This window comes from Magallana gigas, chromosome 8 (assembly GCF_963853765.1).
Source record: "Magallana gigas chromosome 8, xbMagGiga1.1, whole genome shotgun sequence".
Classification (NCBI taxonomy): domain Eukaryota; kingdom Metazoa; phylum Mollusca; class Bivalvia; order Ostreida; family Ostreidae; genus Magallana; species Magallana gigas.
In genome coordinates, this window is record NC_088860.1 from 2784012 (window position 1) to 2807861 (window position 23850).

The following is a 23850-nucleotide window of genomic DNA, read 5'->3' on the forward strand; positions in this document are numbered from 1 at the left end:
TCACGCATTTTTTAAAAACACTAAACAACATCATTAATGTCAGCGTTGATCATTTATTTATGCATATTCCGGCCATAATCAATATGGAAATTAAGTATTAAATGGGTATCTTGTTTGCCGACACGCAAAAATCAAAGCAATGATGAGGCGATAATGAGGTCAAGGCTGCGAAATTCCAAAATCGACATGCCAGAATTTCGAGGCATTTCTTTAAAACCATACGATGTAGAGCGATATGAACCGCTGTTGCGTGAATCTGCAAAAATGAAATCTTTCCACTGATTAAAAATTTAAGTATAAATTGATTTTATTTATATAATAGTAAATGGGTCAGCTAAGAAGCTGACCTTGTGATTTGAAAAATATAACTTTTCGACACTTTAAAAAGTTCATGCAGAGATGAATAATTTTGTTTTTATTAGGCTCATATAATGATATATCTAATACAGAAATTGAATAAAATTAAGATTCAGAAATGTCGGGTGAGGAATTATATTAATTAAGGATGCAATCTTGTGATATGTTTACTGAGGTTATACTACTCCTCAAATTTTGTAAACAATAATATCAAACAGAATTACAATGGGTGTTTATATATCTGTATGTTTGACGAAACACTACATCTGCCTCAGCAAGCGGTTTATCCTCATTTATTTCATACAAAGGCTGCGTTTTACAAAAGAAGATAAGACTTACCACCAAATTAATGAATGCTAATTAATCACCAACTAATCAATGATTTATTCTTATGGATAAAAAATATAATAATGGGAATTGAAATATTTGTAAACAAATGGTTTTATGTCAATATTTTGTTCATTAAAGATCATTTTACGAGGTTGTAAATATTTACGACTTTGTCGTAAGTTCTTTTGTAAAATCCAGCCCAGGGCTTGTATGAAATAAACGAGGATAAACCGCTTGCTGAGATCTTATGCACACTGCTTCCGTCATAAAAAGTTTTTTTTTGTTTGCTTTGATATGTGGATTTTGGGTTTGCTCGGTTGTAACCAAATATTTACATTAAATCATTTTCAAGGTTATAGTATTCTTATTTTTTCAATACCAAGAACATTGGAAGCCGAAATCTACACCCGGAATAAGACGACCTGTTCATTATTTTTATCTCTTTACAGGTCGTCAGCCCATTACATTTACATTTATGTTAAACCCCTTCTTTACTTTTCAAGGCAACATTGACGCTTGTTTGTTTCCATTTGAATAAAAACAGTAACACCTCTTGATTGTTAAAATTTTGTCATTTATTTAAAAATGACGCAAAATTATAGAACATATAAACATAAACAAAAGCGGCTGGAAGATCCCCGAACATTTGACTAGAAAACAAATTGGATAGTAAAAAACAATAGGGGACTCCCAGCCGCAAAATTGCTAAAACTAGTTCACATGCTAAACATTTATGTTCTAATGTTTAAATTCGTTACACTCAACCGAACATAAATAATTTAAAAAATAAATAAACACAGTGTGTAGGTACAGAAGCGGTCTCAAGAGTGCAGTTTATTACATATATAAGATTACAAAAATATCTTCTTGTAAATCCTCAGTTCTTTACAATACTGAGAAAATTGTTAATAACAATAAAATGATACATGAAAACGAGTATGATCGGGTGGGTGGTAGGGGGACACGTCTAACTGCACGAAGAGAGAGCCTTCGAATGGCACTAAATTCTTCACTCACTCAGTCTCACCTCTCTAATTTAAATACCCGAATAACAGGTGGAAAACTTATCATAGAAAGCAATCAGATTTGATTTCCGGTATAATATAAATAAACAAAAACACGTGTTCGATAGACACACTTGTCATCATACCTTTGAGAAATACATTTCCAGTGTCTCTGCTTGTGATAACACTATGTATCGATTTTGTGCTATATAACCTATAACTTCAAATGACGCCAAATTAAGGCGCCAGCGGGGTTTGCTTATTTATATTTACATATTTAATCGTACGATGGCTTAAAATTGTACAAATATAAGTAAAAAAGATTCATTCTTAAAATATTATAAGGTGATAATTTCGGTCGGGGCGTGATCAAATCTATCATACAGCCCTTTTGGCTTTATTGGATTTGATCACGCCCCGACCTCATAATACTCAAAGAATGATTCCTTATTCCTTACTGTATGCAGGCGGTGTGGAGTCACTCTGTATATGTTGTCAACCAATGCTCCTTTTTTTTCTTAAAAAAACGGATGACAGACTTTATCTTCACATAGAGTTTCTGTTATTGTTTTAATATAAAAAAGCTATTTTTAAATTTGGAGAGAGAGAAAGAGAGAGAGAGATACAAGTGTGCATATTTTTTCAAAAAGCTTTTAAAATTTGTTAGAAATGATCTTATCGTAAGACCGTGGCATGTTGTGCATTTACAAGTAGGTTATTTCTGCATTTAATTAAATGTTTCCCCGCTGTATGCGCTCTGTTGAAGTAGCGGGGTAGTAAAACTGTAAGGATTACATCACTCAGGTTCCTGTTAACCGCCTGTTTATCATGGTTCGTATATTATCGTTTGAGTGAAACATATTCAACCCACTTGGACAATCAAGTTGAAGAAACTAAATGAAAAGAAAATTATACTACTACCGCTATTTAAGCGAAAAAGCTGTGACCGATTGTTCAAAGTGCTTTGCTTTAACTAAAGAACGCAATAAAATGAAGTTAAAATGTAGTCTAGACAAGCTTTTGTGACATTTTGGGATAACAGGAAAAGGCGCAACAAGTGGGGTAAGTCTGTTCTGTGTTGTCTGTCTCATTGGAACAAGGATTCTTGCTTGTCCTTAGACTTAGAATGTGTGCTGTGCTGTTATTTACATCTTTCAGTTTCTGCTCAAAATGTACCTATGTTTTAAAGATAATGTGCTTGCAGAGGGTTTACATTGTTTTCAAGTTCTAGGCCATTATCTACGCTTTTGATTATGACGGTTAGCGTTTGTGTTCGATAATGAATATGCAATAATGTATAGATAGGAACAGTTAACAAGTAAAAGCAGATACTATATTCTAAATATAAAGCCTCGGCCATTTTAAGCTTGCAGTAATCAAATCGAAAGTGAAATTAGTTCTATTCAAAACAATGAAGAAGTTTCAGTGTGCAAAGAAAAACTATTTAGAATTAAATTACCCATATTCTTCATATATACGCCATAATTTTTATAGTCGTTTTTAAAAAACTTAAAAAAAACCAAAACAACAAATGGGTCGGTACATGTTAGTCGGAAAAAAAATTACAGAATACATTTTCACAAAAATTGATAAAAGTAAAACCACCACCTACCCCTAACCCATACCAAAACAAGGTTGAAAAAGTATCCTGCAGATTTCTAATTTTTCAAATGAATGGTATAATGCTTTGCTAAATTCATTCACCTGATTCTAGACATATTTTTTATTTTGAAATTCTAGAAAATTTGGGTCTTTTTTTTAATTTAAGGTGTGACAGAAATAAGGGGAAAACTATCGCTTATACCAGTTTACCATTGATAAGTCACAAAAGGAAGCAATAAAAGACTAGTTTATAATATCCAGATAAATATTTCTTGTTCTTTTTAAATAGTTTACATACTTTGATGCATTATTGCATAATGATGATGTTTGGATGCAGTTTAGAGCACAATAACATTAAAAAAAGTCTGGTCAAGATCTAGTAAATGAAAGGTGCCTACAAGTTTATGAAATTCAAGACATAAATACTTTAAATGATGCTTCATAACAATATTTTTGTTTCATAGGGTATACTGGGGCTTATATTTTTGGTAGACACAATGTAAAATCATGTTTTAATCAACCGTTCTCTATGAAATATGAAGAAAATATGAAACACATTTCGGAGTTTTTTTCCATTTTTGACTGATAAAATATATCTAGAATGTCTACAGTCTTTTCAAAAAGACGTTAAATAAGCTCTTGACCTCCTCTTTAAAATGATGTCAAATTGAGTATAGGTACCGGAATTACTTTTCCCATGATTAAATATAGAATGTCAAAATATTGTTTTATTTACTACACAATTTCTTTAAAGCCCTAAAATACAGGAAAAGATTCATTAGCACCAAAAAGACAGTCTGGAATCATTAACTAGATCTTGACCTTAATTTTGAAAATTTTGCTTTGTTGTTCAAATAAACCGTATACAAGATAACAATATTTCTATTGAACCAATTTGGGCCCCCATAGGAGCAACAAAGATTTACAATCACATGTATATAAAATAATGTTGACAACATACAAGTGTGTACACGGGTAGAAACATAAACAGGCATAATATTGCCAAATAATTTATAAATCGTAAATCGTCTGACGATAAGTAACAAACTAATTAAAGTTTTGAATGAATTTTGCAAGTGATTTAATAATTTCAGAATCTTCATTTGTTAGAATCCAAAAAAAATATTACAAGAAGAAAGGGACTGAAAGTGTAGACATTTATTAATACACAGATCAATAAGTTTACGTTTTTGTGCATTTAAATGGGGACATTCAAGAATATGAATTTCATCCTGTACATCTTTCTTGTCACAAATGGTACAGATCGATCTTCTTTGGGTAATTTTGGATATTTGGACCAATTTCAACGTTAAGTCTGTGAGCTGATATTCGAAATTTTGTCATGATCATGTGACATCATTTAGCTGTCTCGGACAAATTTCAGAATGTTTCAATGTTGACTTATGTTTAAGATCTTTCATGGTTTTAGGTCAGGATAGCTGGGCAATGATAACTATACCGGAAAAATGAAAGGTATGATTATGTAACATATTTACATAATCTCCATTTGAACGTTGTTTGGGATAGGGAAAAATAAATTTCTGATACACTAAACACATATGCTTATATTTTATCGGTTAAAAGCTCTGCGGTTGAATAAATTTCTCTCGTTTATATCGGATTTTTGTCTAATCAATCTCATTTCAAACCTTTGCATTAACCTATTCAAAATATATATGCGCAGTTCTTTAAAATTCAAAGGGATGTTTTAAAAGAAAAAAAAATAACATGTATGAAAGAAAGAAAAAATTACTTTTTAGGTCTATAATTTGGTGTGAAAAAACTTGAAATGGGAGGAGAATGCGACTTGCCAACATACATGTATTTGTTTCTGCTTGGTGTGTTTAGGGAATGCAGAAGGCATAATTCAATAACAGCTTCATAAACTCATTGGTGGATGTGTACTCAGTACTGAATAGTACCCTATAACAACACAATATGTACATTATTATAAACGTAGCAATATATAAATAGTGCCTGTTTGGGAGGGTAACTGTTGAAATTGACACCCCGTTGACAATGGTTTTCTCGGGGTGTCAATTTCAACAGTTACTCTCCCAAATAGGCACTATTTATTTTATTATACTGAATGTCTTGATGTTAAAGACAATTTTACTGCTTTTATATAGAAATGAAGTGAATTCTGCAGCGAACCGTACGCGCATAATTTACGCGCATGAAATACTTTGTTGTGTTACCCGTTGCCAAGTGTGTTGCTAACGCTGAGGGTAAAAGAACGGATTACCAACTGCGTCTAAACCAATCAGATTTCAGTATTTACATGAAAGTATAATAATGCTATATAACTCGTACTTAAACATTGATGTTAAACGGACATGGTCACGATTTTGGTCAAAAGTTATTTTTCCGATTTAAATGTTTGCATTGCTTCACTACGGCAATTTTAATAGGCAGTCAAAATTGAGTATAATTTGTAGTTTTAAGCGAGTTACAGAGCTTAGAATTCTTTAGTATCTCTTACACTACAAGTCATGTAAAGAAATGCTATGGGTGAAGAGATATTTAGGCCCCATCAACAGCTTTGTCGATGAGTTGACACTATCTTATGTTTAATATTTAATAAGATTAGTGAATTTTTCAAGATTGGTCATTCATGTGGCTGTTAAAATGCCAGAGTCTTTCGTTATAAGTATTTTTTTTCTATTTAAAAGTCACAGTCGTCCAAAGAAATATTAGAAAGCAATTGACAATATAAGAAAAGTGTGTTGAAAACAACCATATGAATTAATCAATAAATAAGATTTACTGAAGAGTTTCATCATCTAAACACAGCTTCTTATTTTGAACACAAACTCGGTTTTAATCTTTATACAAAACATACACCTGATTCCCACGGTTTTTAATGAATAATAATGAACACTTATTTAAGCACGTGTTCAAAACCAAATTGAATTCCATCTTCTGAAGTAAATGTTTCACTTCGACAGTATTTGTCGGGAAGTTGGTCAAAATCAAATAACGTTTTCTGATTAACCTATCAGCATCTTTGGACATGCATTGATAGATATTCCGTAAACTAAGCTGTGCCCATAACTTATTCATTATGGTCATGCATGAAAGACACCGTCATCAGGGTGGCTAAACATGATATTGGTTGCGTGCTTTTGCAATCAAAATGCAAACATTTTGAAGGTCAAACTCGAACACCTAAAAGCAGGGTTTTTTTGGGGGGTTTTTTTGGGTTTTTTTTTTGGGGGGGGGGGTAAAGTGTGTATTGTACAAGTATAAATCAGCTTCCCAGGTATTATTGAAAGTGTGTTGATGGGGGAAGATTAGACAAGTATTCCTTTTAAAGGAATGATCGGCAATAATGATATATTGATAGCTAGAAGCAATGAACATGATCAGTTTGATGTAAAATAATTAAAAAAGTACTGTATTTTTACAAAATATAGAATATTTTGAATCTGTACACCATAATTTCATCATTATAAACCGTTAACAAATTTAATTTTGAAATAAATTATGGGAAAGCCGTTCATAAACTCCTGTCTAGTTTTATATTTTTAACGTAATTATTATATGTTAATGTATCTTCTTCTTCAGAATACTGAGAAGGGCTCTTCAAAGAGCATTAATTAACACGTATACAAAGAAAGAGTTGAATTAAAATAATTTAGTGCGACTGAAAAACATTGAATGCCATCATAACTTGCTATTGAGGTCTCATTATAACGTAACCTTGTTTATAAATCAAGCCGTCTTCCTAGCTACTATTATGCAACATCAATAGATCGAGGTCAGTTCATGGAGCATCTTCTTATGATTGAGGTCAGTTCATCGAGGTCAACTGCATTACTGAATGAATCTTTCGATCGAAATTCTTACGCGTGAGACAAAATGTGCATTCTTGAATTAACAGGTTGAACTGTATTTAATGTATGTTTGCATCTCTTAAAGGGGCATGGTCACGATTTTGGTCAAAAATTATTTTTTCGATTTTAATGTTAACAATGCTTCAGTAAGACATTTTTAATAGGCAACCACAATTTGATTGTCATTTGTTGAGTTATAAGCAAGTTATAGAGCTTACAATTCTTCGCAATGTAAACAAAACTTTTGTTTACATTTTGAATGTTGAAGTGAAAATTCCAGTTTTAGACCTCAAATGAATGTGTTAATCGTTAGGAACTGTTTATTTATGCATAAAATGAATAAAAAGATAGACAAATCAACTTGAAAAAGATTTTTTACTGGTATATTGAACCTATGTAAACAAAAACAGGGCACGAGCCTTGTTTACATGACGAGGAATTGTGAGCTTTATGACTTGCTTAAAACTCATCGACTGGCACCTAAATTTCATTTGGTCATTAGAAATGCATTCCTAAAGCATTGTAAATAATAAAAACAGAAAAATAAGATTTAACCAAAATCGTGACCATGCCCCTTTAACTACTTATGCAAGCGGAATGTGTGCGCACGTGGAAACATTTGCCGGATACCTCATATGGACACAACAGTGATTGGCCGAAGCCGATCACAAAAAGAGAATGAATCCGTTGAAAATTATCACACATATGCATGATCTGATGAAAGAGATGATGCACTCATAGAAGAAAAAATATATGTGAAAATAACCTTCATTCGAATTGTTCAATATTGAAAAGAATGTCGAGGACGAAATGAACAGCAGATTTAAAGTGAATTTAAAAGAGAGAATCAAGACATCAACATTTGAACGCCTCCCGCTCTTTTCTCAATAGCCATTCTGCCCATTTTAAGTGTTTTACTTTTAAAACTGTTACAAAAGACTAATATCACTCGCAAAATATGGTCATTTATATTAAGCACACTCTGGAAATACCAAGTTATTGTTGGGTTTCGTCACGTGTAATTGATTTTACTTTGATGTGTATATGTTGTTTCATGGGTAGAAGAAATGTTATACGGACTGTACTGCATGCATTACTGTCATGTTCTTGATTGTTTAGCTCACCGAGACGAAGAGGAAGCTTACGCTATACCCCCGGCGTCGGCGTCCGGACATGGTTAAAGTTTTTGATACATGTCCTATATCTCAGTTACTACTTGTCCTATCTTCATCAAACTTGCATGGATGATACATCTTGACCTACTTATGGACTTGAAATACTTGAATGCTACCTATGGATTTGAAGGACTTGGACGGTGAATCTTGGCCATGAATTTCAGATGCTAGAGGATGTTAAGGTTTCTGGAGCAGGTTAAAGTTTTCGTTGCAGGTGCCCTTTGATAGCAATTTTCAAGTTACTACTGGCCCTAACTTTATCAAACTTGCATGGATGGTGCGTCTTATGATACTGATGCACCTGACAGGCATGAATGCTGAATCTAAGCCATAGGTTTCGGATGCTGGAGGAGGTTAAGGTTTAAAGAGCTGGTTAAAGTTCTTAGAGCAGGTGATGATTATATTTTTGTTGTTACTAGTCCTAACTTCACCAAACTTGCATGGAGGGTGCGTCTTATGACACTAATGCTAAATGCTGAATCTGAGCTATGGGTTTCGGATGCTGGTCTCATGTTTAAAAAATAATAGCTTGCATAACTATTTAACTATAATATGAATTAATGGCAGAGGTAGCTTCAGATGAAGAGCCTAATCTCCATTATCAATGATCCTAAAAAAATCTTCTACCTCACCCAGACCTTCCTGATAAATGTGTTTGTTGTTAATCATATATCATGTTCCTATAATATAGTATTCTATATATGATACACGATTGTTTCATATGATACAATTTTTAATATTATACATTATATTGTAATAAGTTATATAATACAATGTAATATTGTATAAATTTTTTTGTACATTATGATATGATAATGTACTATGATATAATTATTTACAGTATTGTATATCATCATACAATATTGTATGTTATGATATTGTATAATGTATTATTTAATCGAATGATATTATTTCACATTGTATTGCAATTAATGATATTGTATCATCTCATACGATATTGTATATTATAAAATATCATATCGTTTGATACGATATTGTAAAATTTTATATTGGTTTATATAATGTATTTTCATTATTTATAGCACATGAAATTGTATTATATGATATTGTAATATATAATATTGTTTCATATTATTACTTATTAGGTTAGTTACTGACTCACTACGGAAATATATTGGGTTGATCAATCTCATAGATGGCGAGGCGAAGCCGAGCCGTCTATGAGATTGATCAACCCAATATATTTCCGTAGTGAGTCAGTAACTAACCTAATAAGTGTTTTGTTTTCCCTAGGACTATCAGGCGACATATTTATTAACAAATAGCGATGATCTACGCAAAGCCATGTACAAGATTCCTAACATCTCGTCCAATTTAACTCATTTAAATTCTTTAGAATTTTCAAACTCACCTTTCAAATTCTCTTTAAAAATCTTTGCTTCACCCATGTTTACTTACAATGTTTTGTTGTTATTCAATTTTAAATGTTTTCTCCCTTTCCTCTGCAGAGATTTGAGCAAATTTCGACACTGTCATTTTGTTCTGCTCCAGACAAAACAATGTGACGTCAATATTCTAAGGGCAACTACTCTAATTTTAAAGAATTTCAAAGGGCAACTACTCCAAATACTTTAAGAACTTACGGCATGCGGTTTATGTATTAAATACTATGAAATGTCGAAATGAGTAAGCGAAGGGTCGACCAATGACGGCCATATTGCCTAATATTATTTCTCACAGAACAAATATAGAGATATATGAGGCAATCACGTGCTATGTTTAAACCAATGAAAATGTGACATTTCAGTCCAAGGGAAAACAAGATACGATATTGTATAATATGATTTTGTATTGTATACCATTGTATCATATGATACAATATTATATATAATATTGTTTTATATAATATTGTTTAATTGATACGATATTGTATGATATGATATTGTATTGTATAACATTGTATCATATGATACAAATCTTATATCACACCCCTAAGGTTTATATCACACCCTAGGCGTATTTTTGGTTTATATCGCACAGAGCGGAAAAGGGTATATTTTTTATACATGTAAGTATAAGATATATTGTATTAAATGATATATTTTGTAAGTAAATCATATTTTATAATATTTTATTGATAAACATTGCATCTTATAATACTGTATAAAATTAACATATGGTTATTATAACAAAAATTAACATATGATATACAATTTTGTATCAAAACAGTATCAATGAATATCGAAGATCATAAAGAATGATTTTCATATAATATGATAAAGGGGGTCTCATAAAGATGATGCCACATAAAGGTGATGCCTCGTCTCGGTGAGCTTTGTAAATCTGTGATGACCTGTGTTTTATATTTCAGCTGAATTGTTGTTCAACCATATATCTTTACCACGTGTCTATATGTAGCAATAATACCATCCGGGGTATAATAATGTTGAAATGCGTAAATTTTCGTAAATTATCTTTTTTCCACATCTTCGTAAGAATGAAAATTCCTAGATTCGCTTTAATGTATTTTGTTAAACAGAGATTGTGGCTCATTATCAATTTTGGATATAAATTCGTAAATGAAGGGTATCTTTGAAATCCGAAAAAAAATGAGCCATTACGAATTTTAAAATATCACAGAATCTTAATTTGCAGGCAGGTTAGTTTGATCCGGAATCTACTTCTAATCTGATTAACATATCAATGTTTACAAAACTTGAAATCAACTCTTTTTAAACACTCGATCAATAACGTATTCCGGAATTTCTGATGTTTTAGTTACTAATCACAGCGGATTAAAACAGGACTGGCGATTGCCTAGACTAAGTTACCGGTTAACTTGTTCAGAAGAATAAAAAAGTATTTTTTATTATGTTAAAAGAATGTTAGAAGTATAATTGTATGCTATATACAAGGTTTGCCATCCTGCAATAACGTAGCTCCTTAGTGCTGAAACGAATGTTCGAATATTCGCGAATGAATAGTAAATTTCTAATATTCGAATGTATATTTAGCATTCGAATATTCGACCACATGTTAAACACCCATATCAAGCATTGTAAACTATGCAGCATCGTGTTATTTCATTTTACTCGGAAAGAAAGTAAATATAAAGCCTTCTATGACTGCCATGCTTGGTAGAGTCTATTACTTAACCCAGTAATAGACTCTTCCGCCATTCTTGTTTACCTTGAAAGTAAAAGCAGGGTTTACATCGAACGGAGACAAACATTCTGGATTTTTCAATTCATGTCAGACGCCGAAGAAAAAAATTGCTTAACTGTTTGAACGAGTGTGAGCTACGGAGAGTTAATATCGAAAGGTACATCGAAAGTTTTTTTTAAAAGATACCTCGATATAATTAGTTTTTTTTTTTAATAAACAGAACATTTCCGGAGTTATGAGCATTATCAGTTTTCTGTTTAATACTATATCAAACATGGCGGAAATATTTGGACTGACTTACGAAGTTACGTGTCGGTCTCATCCAGGAGTCAGGACTGCAGTATATTATTAAAGAAGTAATAAATCTTTTGATTGTAGTTGATGGAAATTTTTAAAATATCAGTATATTATTATTTGCTTAAAAATTAAATGCGCAACAAATTCAATTGATACTCATGCATTAAGTGTCAACTTCAAACTGACATATTTAAGCAGTCTACACATACACCCACTTCGTAATACAAACTATCATATATGCTTAATACATTGTCTATGACGTCTACGAATATTCGAATACGAATCGAATAGTACTGACGAATATTCGAATACTGATTTATGGTATTCGTTTCAGCTCTATAGCTCCTAGACCATACTTTGAATATCAGCGTAATGCACTGTGTGACATTACTTTTGGATCAACCCTCGTACATACTATCATATAGTGAAGAAAATATCTGTCAATTTAGCCGTGAAACTTGAACGTTTTCCTGTATCTTACAAGGCTCTAATCCTCAAGGAGATGAAATAGAAGAAAAAAATCTAAAATCTATTTAAAGCTTGAGGAGGCCTTATACACTAACACAGAAGTTAGTTTATGAAGGATTTTTCTTGACTTCAAGTAGAAATATATGGTAGTGTAAACTTGATCAAAATTTGCTAAAAACCAGTATCCACCTTATTAAATGCATGCAAACACTAGAATATGAACACAAAGTAACTTTCTTTTGGCTTCTCAGATTCCCATCCAGGTCATTTAAGAGTAAGAAGGATTGGCTCTGTGAATCGATAAGGTTTCTGTTTAATATTTTACATCGAGAAGTCGATCAAAATTAAGATTCCCTTCCTATATTGCTCAACTTTAAATTGCCATCGTCAAAACCAGATCACTTTCCATTTCCAAATGAAATGAAAAATGATATGGTGGCTTCCCATGAGATACATCTAACATGAAAAATTAATTTGAAAAAAAGGTGTTTCTAGCAAAAGTCTATTCATTTAAAAAGAAAGTCCTTGATTTCATACTCAATTTAATTTCAAACTGTAGCAATAGTTATTGTCTTTTTTTAAGGAAGTTAAATAATGTAAATATGGCGATCATAACAGACGTTAATAATCTATTTGTACTTGCATTATGAACATTTTTGTCGCAATTTAAAATATATATCTATTGATCGATCGATTGAGAGAGAGAGAGAGAGAGAGAGAGAGAGAGAGAGAGAGAGAGAGAAAGTTTGTGTATTGCAGAATTGAAAAACAATTATGTTAATTGCATTTTTATCAGAGCCGGAATAATGTACAGAAAAATCGATCAATAGTCAAACAATTTCCCAAAGCAATGCTACATTGTAGCGATGCTACCCGTTGATTTGTATCGTCGCTTTATGTTCAATTCGCGAAAACACAGGAAAATACAGAAATGAATAGCAATGAGAAATTGCATGCAGATTGTGTAATTTATACAATGGTTGCTGCATTTCATAATGAAAAAAATAGTGTTGCATGAATGTACTCTATTTATAGTTAGACTGTCGGCAACGGACACGCTCTGCCAGCACTATCTTCCCTGTATGTAAGTTGACTGCATACAAGATAGGGTGTTACAGGCTGTGATATGTTACCCCCAAATCTTATCAAAAGTCAGGATCAAATTAATTATTAAACAAAGAAGTCGGCCAATGCTTTTTATTTAAGACTTAGTTTAAACAATGGTTCGTGTCGTATTTTATCAAGTGCAGGAAGCGGGCCAGTAATTACCAAGTACGTCTGTAGAGAATATGTTATTGTTTACCAAGCACGTCGTGTTACGAGAATGAGGGGGTGATCCGTGCCAGACGAAGTAAGTGTGTTCAGACTCTCTCTCTCTCTCTCTCTCTCTCTCTCTCTCTCTCTCTCTCTCTCTTTCTCTCTCTCTCTCTCTCTCTCTCTCTCTCTCTCTCTCTTTCTCTCTCTCTCTCTCTCTCTCTCTCTCTCTCTCTCTCTCTCTCCTCTCTCTCTCTCTCTGTACTGTGTATTTCCAATTAATGTTACAAACTGGTATGTTTCTGTTGATTGCAGACGTCTAGAGCATCAATTTTAAAATAAAAATGTCTTTTCATTATGCGCTTACAGTTTGTTTTCTGACGTGGCTGTTGTTGTTATTTTAATATTAAGTATGTGTGATGAGTAATAAGATGTTTTTGACACCGGAAAGGAAAATATTGACTTTCTTCACTCTCATAGTCTATGTTCTCTAGTGCATTTCCGTTTGAAACAGAACTCATTGTACTTTGGCTTTAAGTGACCTCGTCTGAATCAATGATTAATTATCCGTAGATCAGTGATTTCAACTTGCAGCGACAATTAAGAAAACAAACGAGTCACGATTTTGGTGAAAAATTCTTGTAAGGTTGCCTGAGCTATTGAATGCTACGAGAGTGAATTATTATTTTCTTCTTCATCTAGCATCTTTTTACGGTGTCGAAAGGGGGCATAATTTTTCAAATACGCTTTAAAAGCCAATTACTGAGAAGAAAATAAAGATATATAACGTTAAAATAAAAAGATTTCAAATGTATGTTTCACTAGAAAAATTAGGGGTATTCTCCTTGCTTCATCTAACACTCAAAAATATTGGAGTCAATTTATCTTAAAACAAGAGCTAAACGATTTATTCTTAAAATTAGTTTGTTAAGTTTCACCCTAAGACTAAAAACTGTGTGTGATATAACTAAAGAAACACCCCAAAAAATTAGCTTTACAAAGCATCAAAAGGAATAAAACCCAATAACTCCTACAAAACATTTTTAAATGCTGACTGAGTATTAGTCCATTATTAAACATGGCGATTTGATTTGGGTCTCTTTTTTTTTACCTCTTTTAACTTCGAATTAAAAGCTGGCTTGCAGACAAAAAAAGATACATTTAAACAAGAACCAATATTTAATTAAATTTTTGAACGCTCATTGCGATGGATTTAATTTGATAATCGAGTTAAAGTTTGGTGATTGAGTATAGACAATTCTTTGTTTTGCTGGAATGACTTACTGAAAAAATCTCCCACAGGTTGTTAAATTGTTGAATGGACATCAAATAGCGCGTATGTGATTGTTTTCTGTAAAATGTATCTAAGGTGAAGATAATCTGAATGGGATTGTACAAAAAGATAATGCTCCTATAAAGTCCTGTCCTTTGAAAAGAGATAATCTGAACATGTAATTTACGAGGTCCAAACAATAGGGTGGGTTGTGTGAAGTAGCAACAATTTCATGATGGTGCTGTTTAGTTAAACTGACCATGACTACATATCTTTAGGGGGTTTTAATTAGCTAGTCCTGCCCTTTCGAGGGTAATATTGTGTACTGATTTTTCACTTTTATATGTATCATTAAAGATTACGATGAACATTATAATTACAATAAACATTTACTCAATACATTCATATAAAAACTGACAGGAGGCTCTGTATGTTTGTAAATGAAGTAAAACATCAATGTAAATGAGATGAAAAGGTAATCAACAGGCGAGGTTTGACAACTAAAGAAACAAAAATGACTTGCTTAAAAGACAAACTTTTCTCTGGTCTGCTTCACCGACATGGTTTGTTAACTTATTCAAAACATGCAGCAAGCTAACCGCCCTGGATGTAAAAGGCAATAGAATGTTCTGTACAACATCTTCTGAATACGTCAATCAGTGGTGCAAGGTTTACGATCGATTTATAGAGATTGCATATAGTGTAAGAAATTCAAAGGTCATAAGAAATTCTATTGAGATGGGTCTACTACTTATGTACAATAACTAAGAGGTACTAAGGCACGATACTAAGATACAGTTATCCTCATTTGTATTATCATGTTATATTTATTACACCATCGTTTAATTTTTTAGTTCCGAGTTAAAGTCATAATCTGTTGTTCACGTCTGTTATGGTCCATGGGCCTCTTATTTCAAATGTGTAACAATTCTACTACTACTACTACTACTACTACTTCTACTACTACTACTACTTCTACTAATAACAACTAATATAATATTCAAATTCTGATAAGTAATTTGTTGTTTCTTTTCAGGATGCAGAATGAAATTTCCTTGGAAGTACTTTTTGACTGTGATCCTTCTGGTGTACATAGTCAGCATATATTATATTCACTCTCATGTCTACGAACGAGTCGCACAGCTAAATGATAACCATCAAAATCACCAGATTAGCCTACATCCTCACGTACCACCTAAACAGACATTACCACACACCCGACACCATTCTGTCAATGCCATTGGCAGTATCTCCTTTTCGAGTCTTAAAATCGCTCCAGACAAAACCTTTACCGCATGGTCAAAAGCAAAGTCTTCCTTCTGTGACGATAATTTTATAGGCTATGATAATTTATTTGCTCACTTAAGGAATGCTTACCTTGATCCATCATTCAGTTCGGGTCGTTTAGGAGGCGAGGCTATTGAAAGCGTGCTTAATCAGCCAGAAGAGAAGGAGTTCCTTGTCCTAAAAATTGGATATTTCCAAATCAACTGTAAAGATGATGAAGTATTCAAGTACAGGTTTAAAAGAGGAGATCACTTAGTGAAGTGGATCTCGGTCCTGAGGCCTGCCTTAGAGACTACGTCACGTGAGTACATCAACACGTTGACTATCGCCGTGACTCGATACGAGTACGCCAATGTCTATCACACAATGACCGACTGGTATAATGCATTCCTTATGCTCGTGTTCTTCAATGTTCGCAGTCTAAGCGCCAATATTTTGTTCGTTGATAGCCATCCATTAGGAGGATTAGACACAGTTTGGACAACTTTGTTCGGAAGAGTTGTGCGAGCTGGTCAGCTGCAGCAAGCACTTCACTTCGATACTCTTATATGGAATATCCAAGGTTATAAAAGTCCCATGTATCATCACGATTTACCATCAATTCCACACATTGAACCATTTAGAATATTTTTTCTTGGAAAACACAACATTCCAGACAACAAAATATTGAATTGTGATAAATTATTGATTCGTTTTCTTTGGAGACGAGATTATGTTGCTCATCCTAGAAATCCAAAAGGAACTGTGAGTCGCAAAGTCAAAAACGAGAAAGAAATTGAAGATTCCGTCGCTAAGTTGTACCCCAATCATTTAATTGAAAGTTTCCAGACGGAAAATATGAGTATGACTGACCAGCTATCTGCCATTGTTAACACGGACATTCTGATAGGCATGCACGGGGCGGGCCTAACACTGGCACTGTTCCTGCCCAAACACGCAGGACTCATAGAGATCTACCCCAAATATTGGTCATCCGACAACGCCCATTTTAGGGCAATAGCAAGATGGAGAAATCTTCATTACATTCACTGGCAAAATGTGGAGAGCAAAAACGAATTCACAAATCATTACACATATGTCCCTCCTTCTGTGGTTCACAGATTGTTGTCTAATACTATTTTGAATATGTGCAAGGCTCAAAAAGGGCATAGCTAGTTCTTGAGAACAAAAAGATTAGCAGTTTTAAATTATCAACACAGAAAATAATTTCTATGCAAACAACGCTTTCATATCATTGATAGTTAGTAAGGTATATAGTAGGGGAGAAAAGATTATTTTGTGTATATCATATATATGAGGCTGACACAGAGTAGCCGTTTATCTTTTATAGTTATTGTTTGCAAGTTAAAAGGATTAGACAATTTATATTAACTGTTGAATATAAATAAACAAAGAGCATTCAGTCAAGTGAACTCTATACTCTGTCCCAAGATATCTGCGATTCACATTTTGCTTGTTTCCTCGATATTTATAAATATCTCAGAGTTCAAACCTGTTCATTCAAAAGTATGAACATTTTCCAATATTTCTCAGTTAATACGTTCCCTTTAGCTTATAAGGTTTCAATACACGGCTAAAAATGTGACATCTAAGGGAATTTTGTATTGCAGCAAGCCCAGATGATAACGTTGAAAAATTGCGCGAGGTATTCCGAGTAACTTCTGAATGGATAAAAGATGTAAACATTCTCTGTAAGAAATCTGTTTTCGTTCTTGTGATTTTTTTCGAGTGAAAAATGATAATCAGTCAATATAGATATCTTGGAAATTTTCCCTTTCATCGATTTCAACTGCACTTTTTTCACAGGTATGTGTATTTGTAATTTAAAATCGTCCAAACGTGCTGCCTAAATATTTTTGGATAAACTATAATTGAATGGTCTTTGAATGTGACAAGGTGGTAAGGCTAAAGCTATGTCATTAAGTCACCTTCAATCAGAATTTACTTGACTGAATGTCCCGGTTTACGTTAAAGTTCTGAATATTTAAGTTCTGAATATTTTATTTTATTCTGCATTTAAACTGAGTCATGACATGAATTCACTTGATATGTGGTATTTTTTTTTTTATTTATTATTCCGTTTATAGCATGCTTTCACACTTCTTAACTTTTTTAATGACCCTTGTATATAAATTATCTCTACAGAAATGGCAGCTTTTCCTTCCAAAAGTCTTTCATGCCATGCCTGTTATCGTTATTGTTTGTGTTCGTACAGTTTATCAAGTGTTTGAACTGCATCCCAAGCCAGGAGTTCTCCCAATTTTTCGTTTCTGTTCATTGTAACAGATTATATTTATATTTATCATCAAATCAATCATATATGATTAAGACTATATAACATTCCAGAAACATGTCTGTGGGCTTATGCCAGATAGCTGTTTTTAATTTACTTCATGTTTGGATTTAGTTAGATTATGCTTACACATATATTGCCAATTTTACCTGCGTATTTACTCTGTATATACATGTTCTATGCATTTTTACCTGCTTTGTTGAGGTTTTACAAATTTGATTGTATTAGATAATTAATGTATTTATTCTTGTTGATGCATAATGTATTACAATTACGCATGTGCCATTGATTATTTGTGCTTATTGTTTTCCTTCTATTTTATATATTATTTAGTACGTGCTTTCATATTTTAGTGTTTTTTTAATAATGTTGTTACCATATAATGGAAATGTTTATTTTTTTAATGTTGATTCAATTACATAACGCCATATGCCTACCTATTATCCAATGAACAGAAACACCTGGTGTAGTGTCGTTCTCTCTCTCTCTCTGAATTAAGTGACTACGTTTTGTGACCTCTGATCACTATTACTCTTATAATTACCAAGGAGGTTATACAAGACTATATAATCAGGTGTTTTCATTGCTTTTCTCTCAACTTTTATGTAATAAATCAATTTTTCCACGTATTAAATATTCCAATTGATATTTAGGTAGTTACTACATAACCTAATATGAGTTAACTATCCTTCAAATTTATAATAGATTCAATAACATCTATTTCCTCTTTTGTTCGTCATGCAGTTTAAATGTGGTAACGAAGTACTCTGAAGACAAATGTTTCCCTACAGTTTGAATGCTGCCAAATTCATAGGGATATTAATTCACGGTTGAATTTCCTTTTAAGGGAATCAGTAGTTATGCATTCATTTGAGGATGTAACAAAATTGTTACGAGATCAAAGATTAGTGGGATTGTGTATCAGCTGATCACCTATTGCATTGAATGGTATCAAAACGTATCAGATCACATTGTTGTTCAGCGATTTGCCTGTTTGGCATTTTAAATTTCATAATTGTTTCCTGTATAATGGCATTTCAAGAGGCCCATGGGTCACATCGCTTATCTGAGCAACAATAGCCCTAATAAAATCATCTTTGTAGAATCATATACAAAATATAAACACATAGATCCTTTACAGAAAGATTTTAAAATTTTTTATATTGCCATGTAAAACGTGAAAGAGTTTTGAAAAAAAATTTGATATTTTTATGTTATTCTACCCTCCAATATGGGCTCAAACTAATTAACCCCGAAGATAATGGCTTTGACAAATTTGAATCTGCACTATCTTGGGGTGATTGCACTTAATTAAGTTATAGTTTCTCTGTCTTATTGGTTTTTGAGAAGAAGATTTTTAAAAAGATTTTCTTTATATATTCCTATGTAAAAATTCAACCCCACAATGTGGCCCTACCGTACCCCGGGGACCATGATTTGAACAAACTTAAATTCCATACCTAAGTGTGCTTCAACACAAGTTTCAGCTACAGGCTACATGGTTATTGGGAAGAAGATTTTTCAATAATTTTCATTTCCCTTTGGAAGAAGTCGTGACCCTTCATTTAAATCATTAAATCCCCTTTACATAGGATTGCTTTGTGTCAAGTTTGGTAAAAATAGGCACAGTGCTTCTGGAGAGAAAGTCGATAAAGCAAAAAAGTTTCCAGACAAAAAAACGGACGCCGGACAAAATGATCAAAATAGCTCATGAGCTTTCAGCTCAGGTGAGCTATATACAGTTAAAATATATATAACTTCTGTATTGCACATACAGATTTGTGGCAACTCAATATGCAATTTTTTATCATATCCGTTTGTTATTAATTAATAAACGTTTTTAAAATCAATTTTAAATTTGTTGCCCGTTTACATGCATGTATATACTAAAACGATTTTCAATTTATGTCGATTTGATCTATGAAAATACGTTATAGTACTTCTTATATAGAGCTATTCCCAACACTTTGGTCAGTAAGGCAAGTTTATTTACATGCGATTTCTGACGTTCAGAATAATTAAAATTTTTGTATAAATTACTTAATCTAGATATGATTGATTTTCAATTATTAGTTCATGCATGCACGTTTTGTATACAAAATAAACATTAATCTTTAGATTCATGGCTGATACCAGACTGATGATAGATAAACATATTTTAATAAGTGCAATTAAATGTATTTAGGGTGAAATACAGCCGGGTTTAAAACTTACGAAGATGGAATACACTCAGGTCGAGCAAAATAACTTAGATTCGCAAAGAACACAGTATTCTTACTAATTAAATGATACTAAATTATATCAACTCTGTGAAATGTCATACAAGTACTCATCAATTATAGATAAAATTGCATTTAACAGTAAATAAGGGCATGCAATGTTGATCTTATTTAAAACAACATTGTGTCGCTAAGATACAGTTGACCAAATGAATGTCGAATTTCGAATCTCGAAGGAGCATTCTGGGCTTTCAAATAATAGTTCAGTACAAGAATGTAAAGGCAAATCCACGAACCATTCAAAAAACTAATATTATGAACGACAATCCTTCTTAATCCCTATCAGCGGCCGAACAAACAAATTTTCAAATTCATTGATCCGCCAATTTGTTGTTATTATAAATCATTTATTTCATAAATAAATTACATCAAAAATACAAAAATGTTAATTAAAAGGGCATAGTTATGATTTATTTTGTCGAACTTTAGTTTTTAAATTTCAATATTTACAATACTTTACTAAGGTATTCATATTGGTCAGTCAAAATTTTGTTAGTTGCCAAGTTATCAGATAAAAACAGTGTTTAAAATTCTTTGACACGTAAAAAGGCTTTTGTCATAATTTTGTTTTCATCTGGTTTGCTGAAGATAAAAACAAAAGAATGAGTAAAAAAACTAGATAATAAAGATAGAGATAAATATTATATGAATATAAGATATAAAACCAAGGAACACAAAAACATAGAACTAGCTTTACTTATATTACCAAGGAAATGTGAGTTATATATCGCTTTCATATCTTAGTATTTACATTTAATTTTAGCTGACCATTGTGAATACTACAGTGACGCATCATAAACAATAAAAAATATAAATCAATCATTTTTAAAAATAAATCCTGACCATGCTCTTTTAAAGTCAAAGTTTCGGTACTTTTATTTATAATATCTAAAGCAATATGAGCTGTATTTTTTATAATTTCATTTTGCTGCAAAAACCTGTAGTATGATACGTATGCATGTAACTTAAACGTTTATGATATTTAAGATTTGATATAAATCATAATATTTTGTTAGAAGATAGATTTATCTTTTAAGGAATATATAATAGCAGATCAATTTTTGCACAGGACGACATTAATTCAATTTTGCTTCAATTAAGGCTTCTTAAAGGCTTTTCCCACTAAAAAAGGCCAACAGAAATTTAAAAACCATTATATTTTTGCAATTTCTGTAGAACATAACGAAACAAATTCAGCAATCATATTGCTTTAAAATACTTGTTCGATTAAGATAAACTAAAACAATCAGTTATTATGGCGTTAGCAAACCCAGTCACATTTTCACCAATCAGTGTGTAAAAAATCTGCATACAAAACAAGGAGACATCACTCGAATAAATCGTACTTCTGTGTTGGATATGAATTTTTAAACTACTAACGAAATAATAATACTTATATCTGCCATTATGCAGTAAGGATTCCTATTTTTATTATATGTTGCAGCTTTTTCTCATTTTATTTAAGATTTAAATCTTCACTAGGATTGACAATTGATTCGAAATTGTCAGTCAGTCTACCACAACTCGTTTTGAGCATTTAATCGGTTACTAGTGTCAATATACGCAAATTTGTGACATTTTTTTTATTAACTTTAATAAAAACCACATAAAGCAAAATAAGAATTTTCTGATTATGTTTAAATCAGAATCTAATATAGTTTGTTTATTTCTATAACTATTCATGAAAAAATCTAAACAACGATGAAACAATCAAAATATAATTTCACTGACTACATAATACAATTTCGTAGTTAAATCAATCTGTATAAATATCAGTTGTTAATATCACAGAAATATGTAAAACAACAAGTTTTTTAAGAGCTTACTCCTAAATACATATCTATCACTTTGTTTTATTCCAACTAGATCCTCCTAATCTTTGCGTTCTCCATATTTCTATGACTTTATATCTCAGTGATCGAAAATTTACAAACTTTTAAAGATATATGTATTTTGTAATGATTTGTTTTAAAGGTATATGTGGCGTATTTGGAGTAAAATTCTTGACATGAGTTTGAGTAAAAATATACATCATGCTTCCTATAATAAGACGTTTTGCAAACTCTAGGCCCATAAAGCATGTTCTGTCTTTAGCTATTTGTCTCTAGACTTTGCTACACGTCTGATGATTATTAATGTGGTCCACTCTTTATAACGCCACAGCGCATGAGTGCGGGAAGACCTAGCATCGAAAACACGATGGAAAAACAGTTTGTTTACAAATTGGAATCACGTTTTTCATGTCTTGGATTAGATAATTCTTATAAAAGATGATACTCGAAGCATTATTATTCCAATATTAATTAATGTAGAACGATATAAATTGTTAATTATGTGTAATAAACTTAAGGTGAAAACATGCTTTAAGGATCATTGACACGGTATACTCTACCTGAGGGATGCATGTGCTGACAGTGTTAATATATTCTATATTTCAAAACTTCTCTAAACGAAAATCCGCTTGTGGTTTATAACTTAAAAAGTAAAGACATGGAACATATGGAGCACGAATCCCACGAGCAAAACCCCTCAACTTCTTGATGGCAACTTAAGTTTTATTCTGCTTTAATTCCTATTGCATCAATCAACATGGTCTCCGATGAGAATCTTCCCTTTGTTCCTACCCTTGCCAGTCTGTCTCTTTTTTCTTTCATTGCCAAATCTGTTAAACTTAACTATATAACTATCTTTCTTGTCGTTGCCATTGTAACTGATGGACCGAGATGGTTGTTGCGTGACACATTTAAGGCGGGGTTTATTCAACACTTTTTGTATTTTCTACCGTGCCAGTATAAATATAGAAATATGTTTTTGATTTCTTATATCTTTGTTATGCGATTGACTTATAAAGCGTAATTTGTGTGAAAGCCCTATCTTTAATAAAAGAATATGAAGCAAATAATCAGATTTTGTTATTATTATTCACTAAAATACGCCACAAATAGCTTTAAAAGTGTCGATGTTTATCATGTATTTTATTGAAATCTGTATGTTAAAATGATAAGAAAAAAAGTCGTGCAACCAGAAAATTAGAAAATTGTTTAAGTAAAATGAAAACATCTAATATTGTCGTTGTAATCTTTGATGAATTGTCAGATATCTTAAAGAGTCTTCAATATTTGATATTGTTATAAACTCTTTTTCACCCAAAAATGGGATTTAGAATTAGCTATAAATAATAATAATGACAATGTAAAAAATAATGTGCAGATGTTAAAAAAATAATTTATAAAATGTAATCGTAATTTTCTCATTAAAGCCTTTAGCAA

General features: G+C 32.1%; 1 protein-coding gene across 9 annotated transcripts in view; it reads left to right on the forward strand.

Moving 5' to 3' along the window:
• LOC105319840 (uncharacterized) overlaps positions 1–23850 on the forward strand; it is a 30661-nt gene that overhangs the window by 5710 nt on the left and 1101 nt on the right. For 3 of the 9 annotated variants that reach the window (XM_034471901.2, XM_034471898.2, XM_034471900.2), the window contains exon 2: positions 15759–18950. In XM_034471901.2, coding sequence (XP_034327792.2) covers positions 15767–17164 — 1398 coding nt within the window. In that variant the 5' untranslated portion in view covers positions 15759–15766 and the 3' untranslated portion in view covers positions 17165–18950. The other 6 variants (XM_011417556.4, XM_011417548.4, XM_066068796.1 and 3 more) reach the window with 6 other exon arrangements.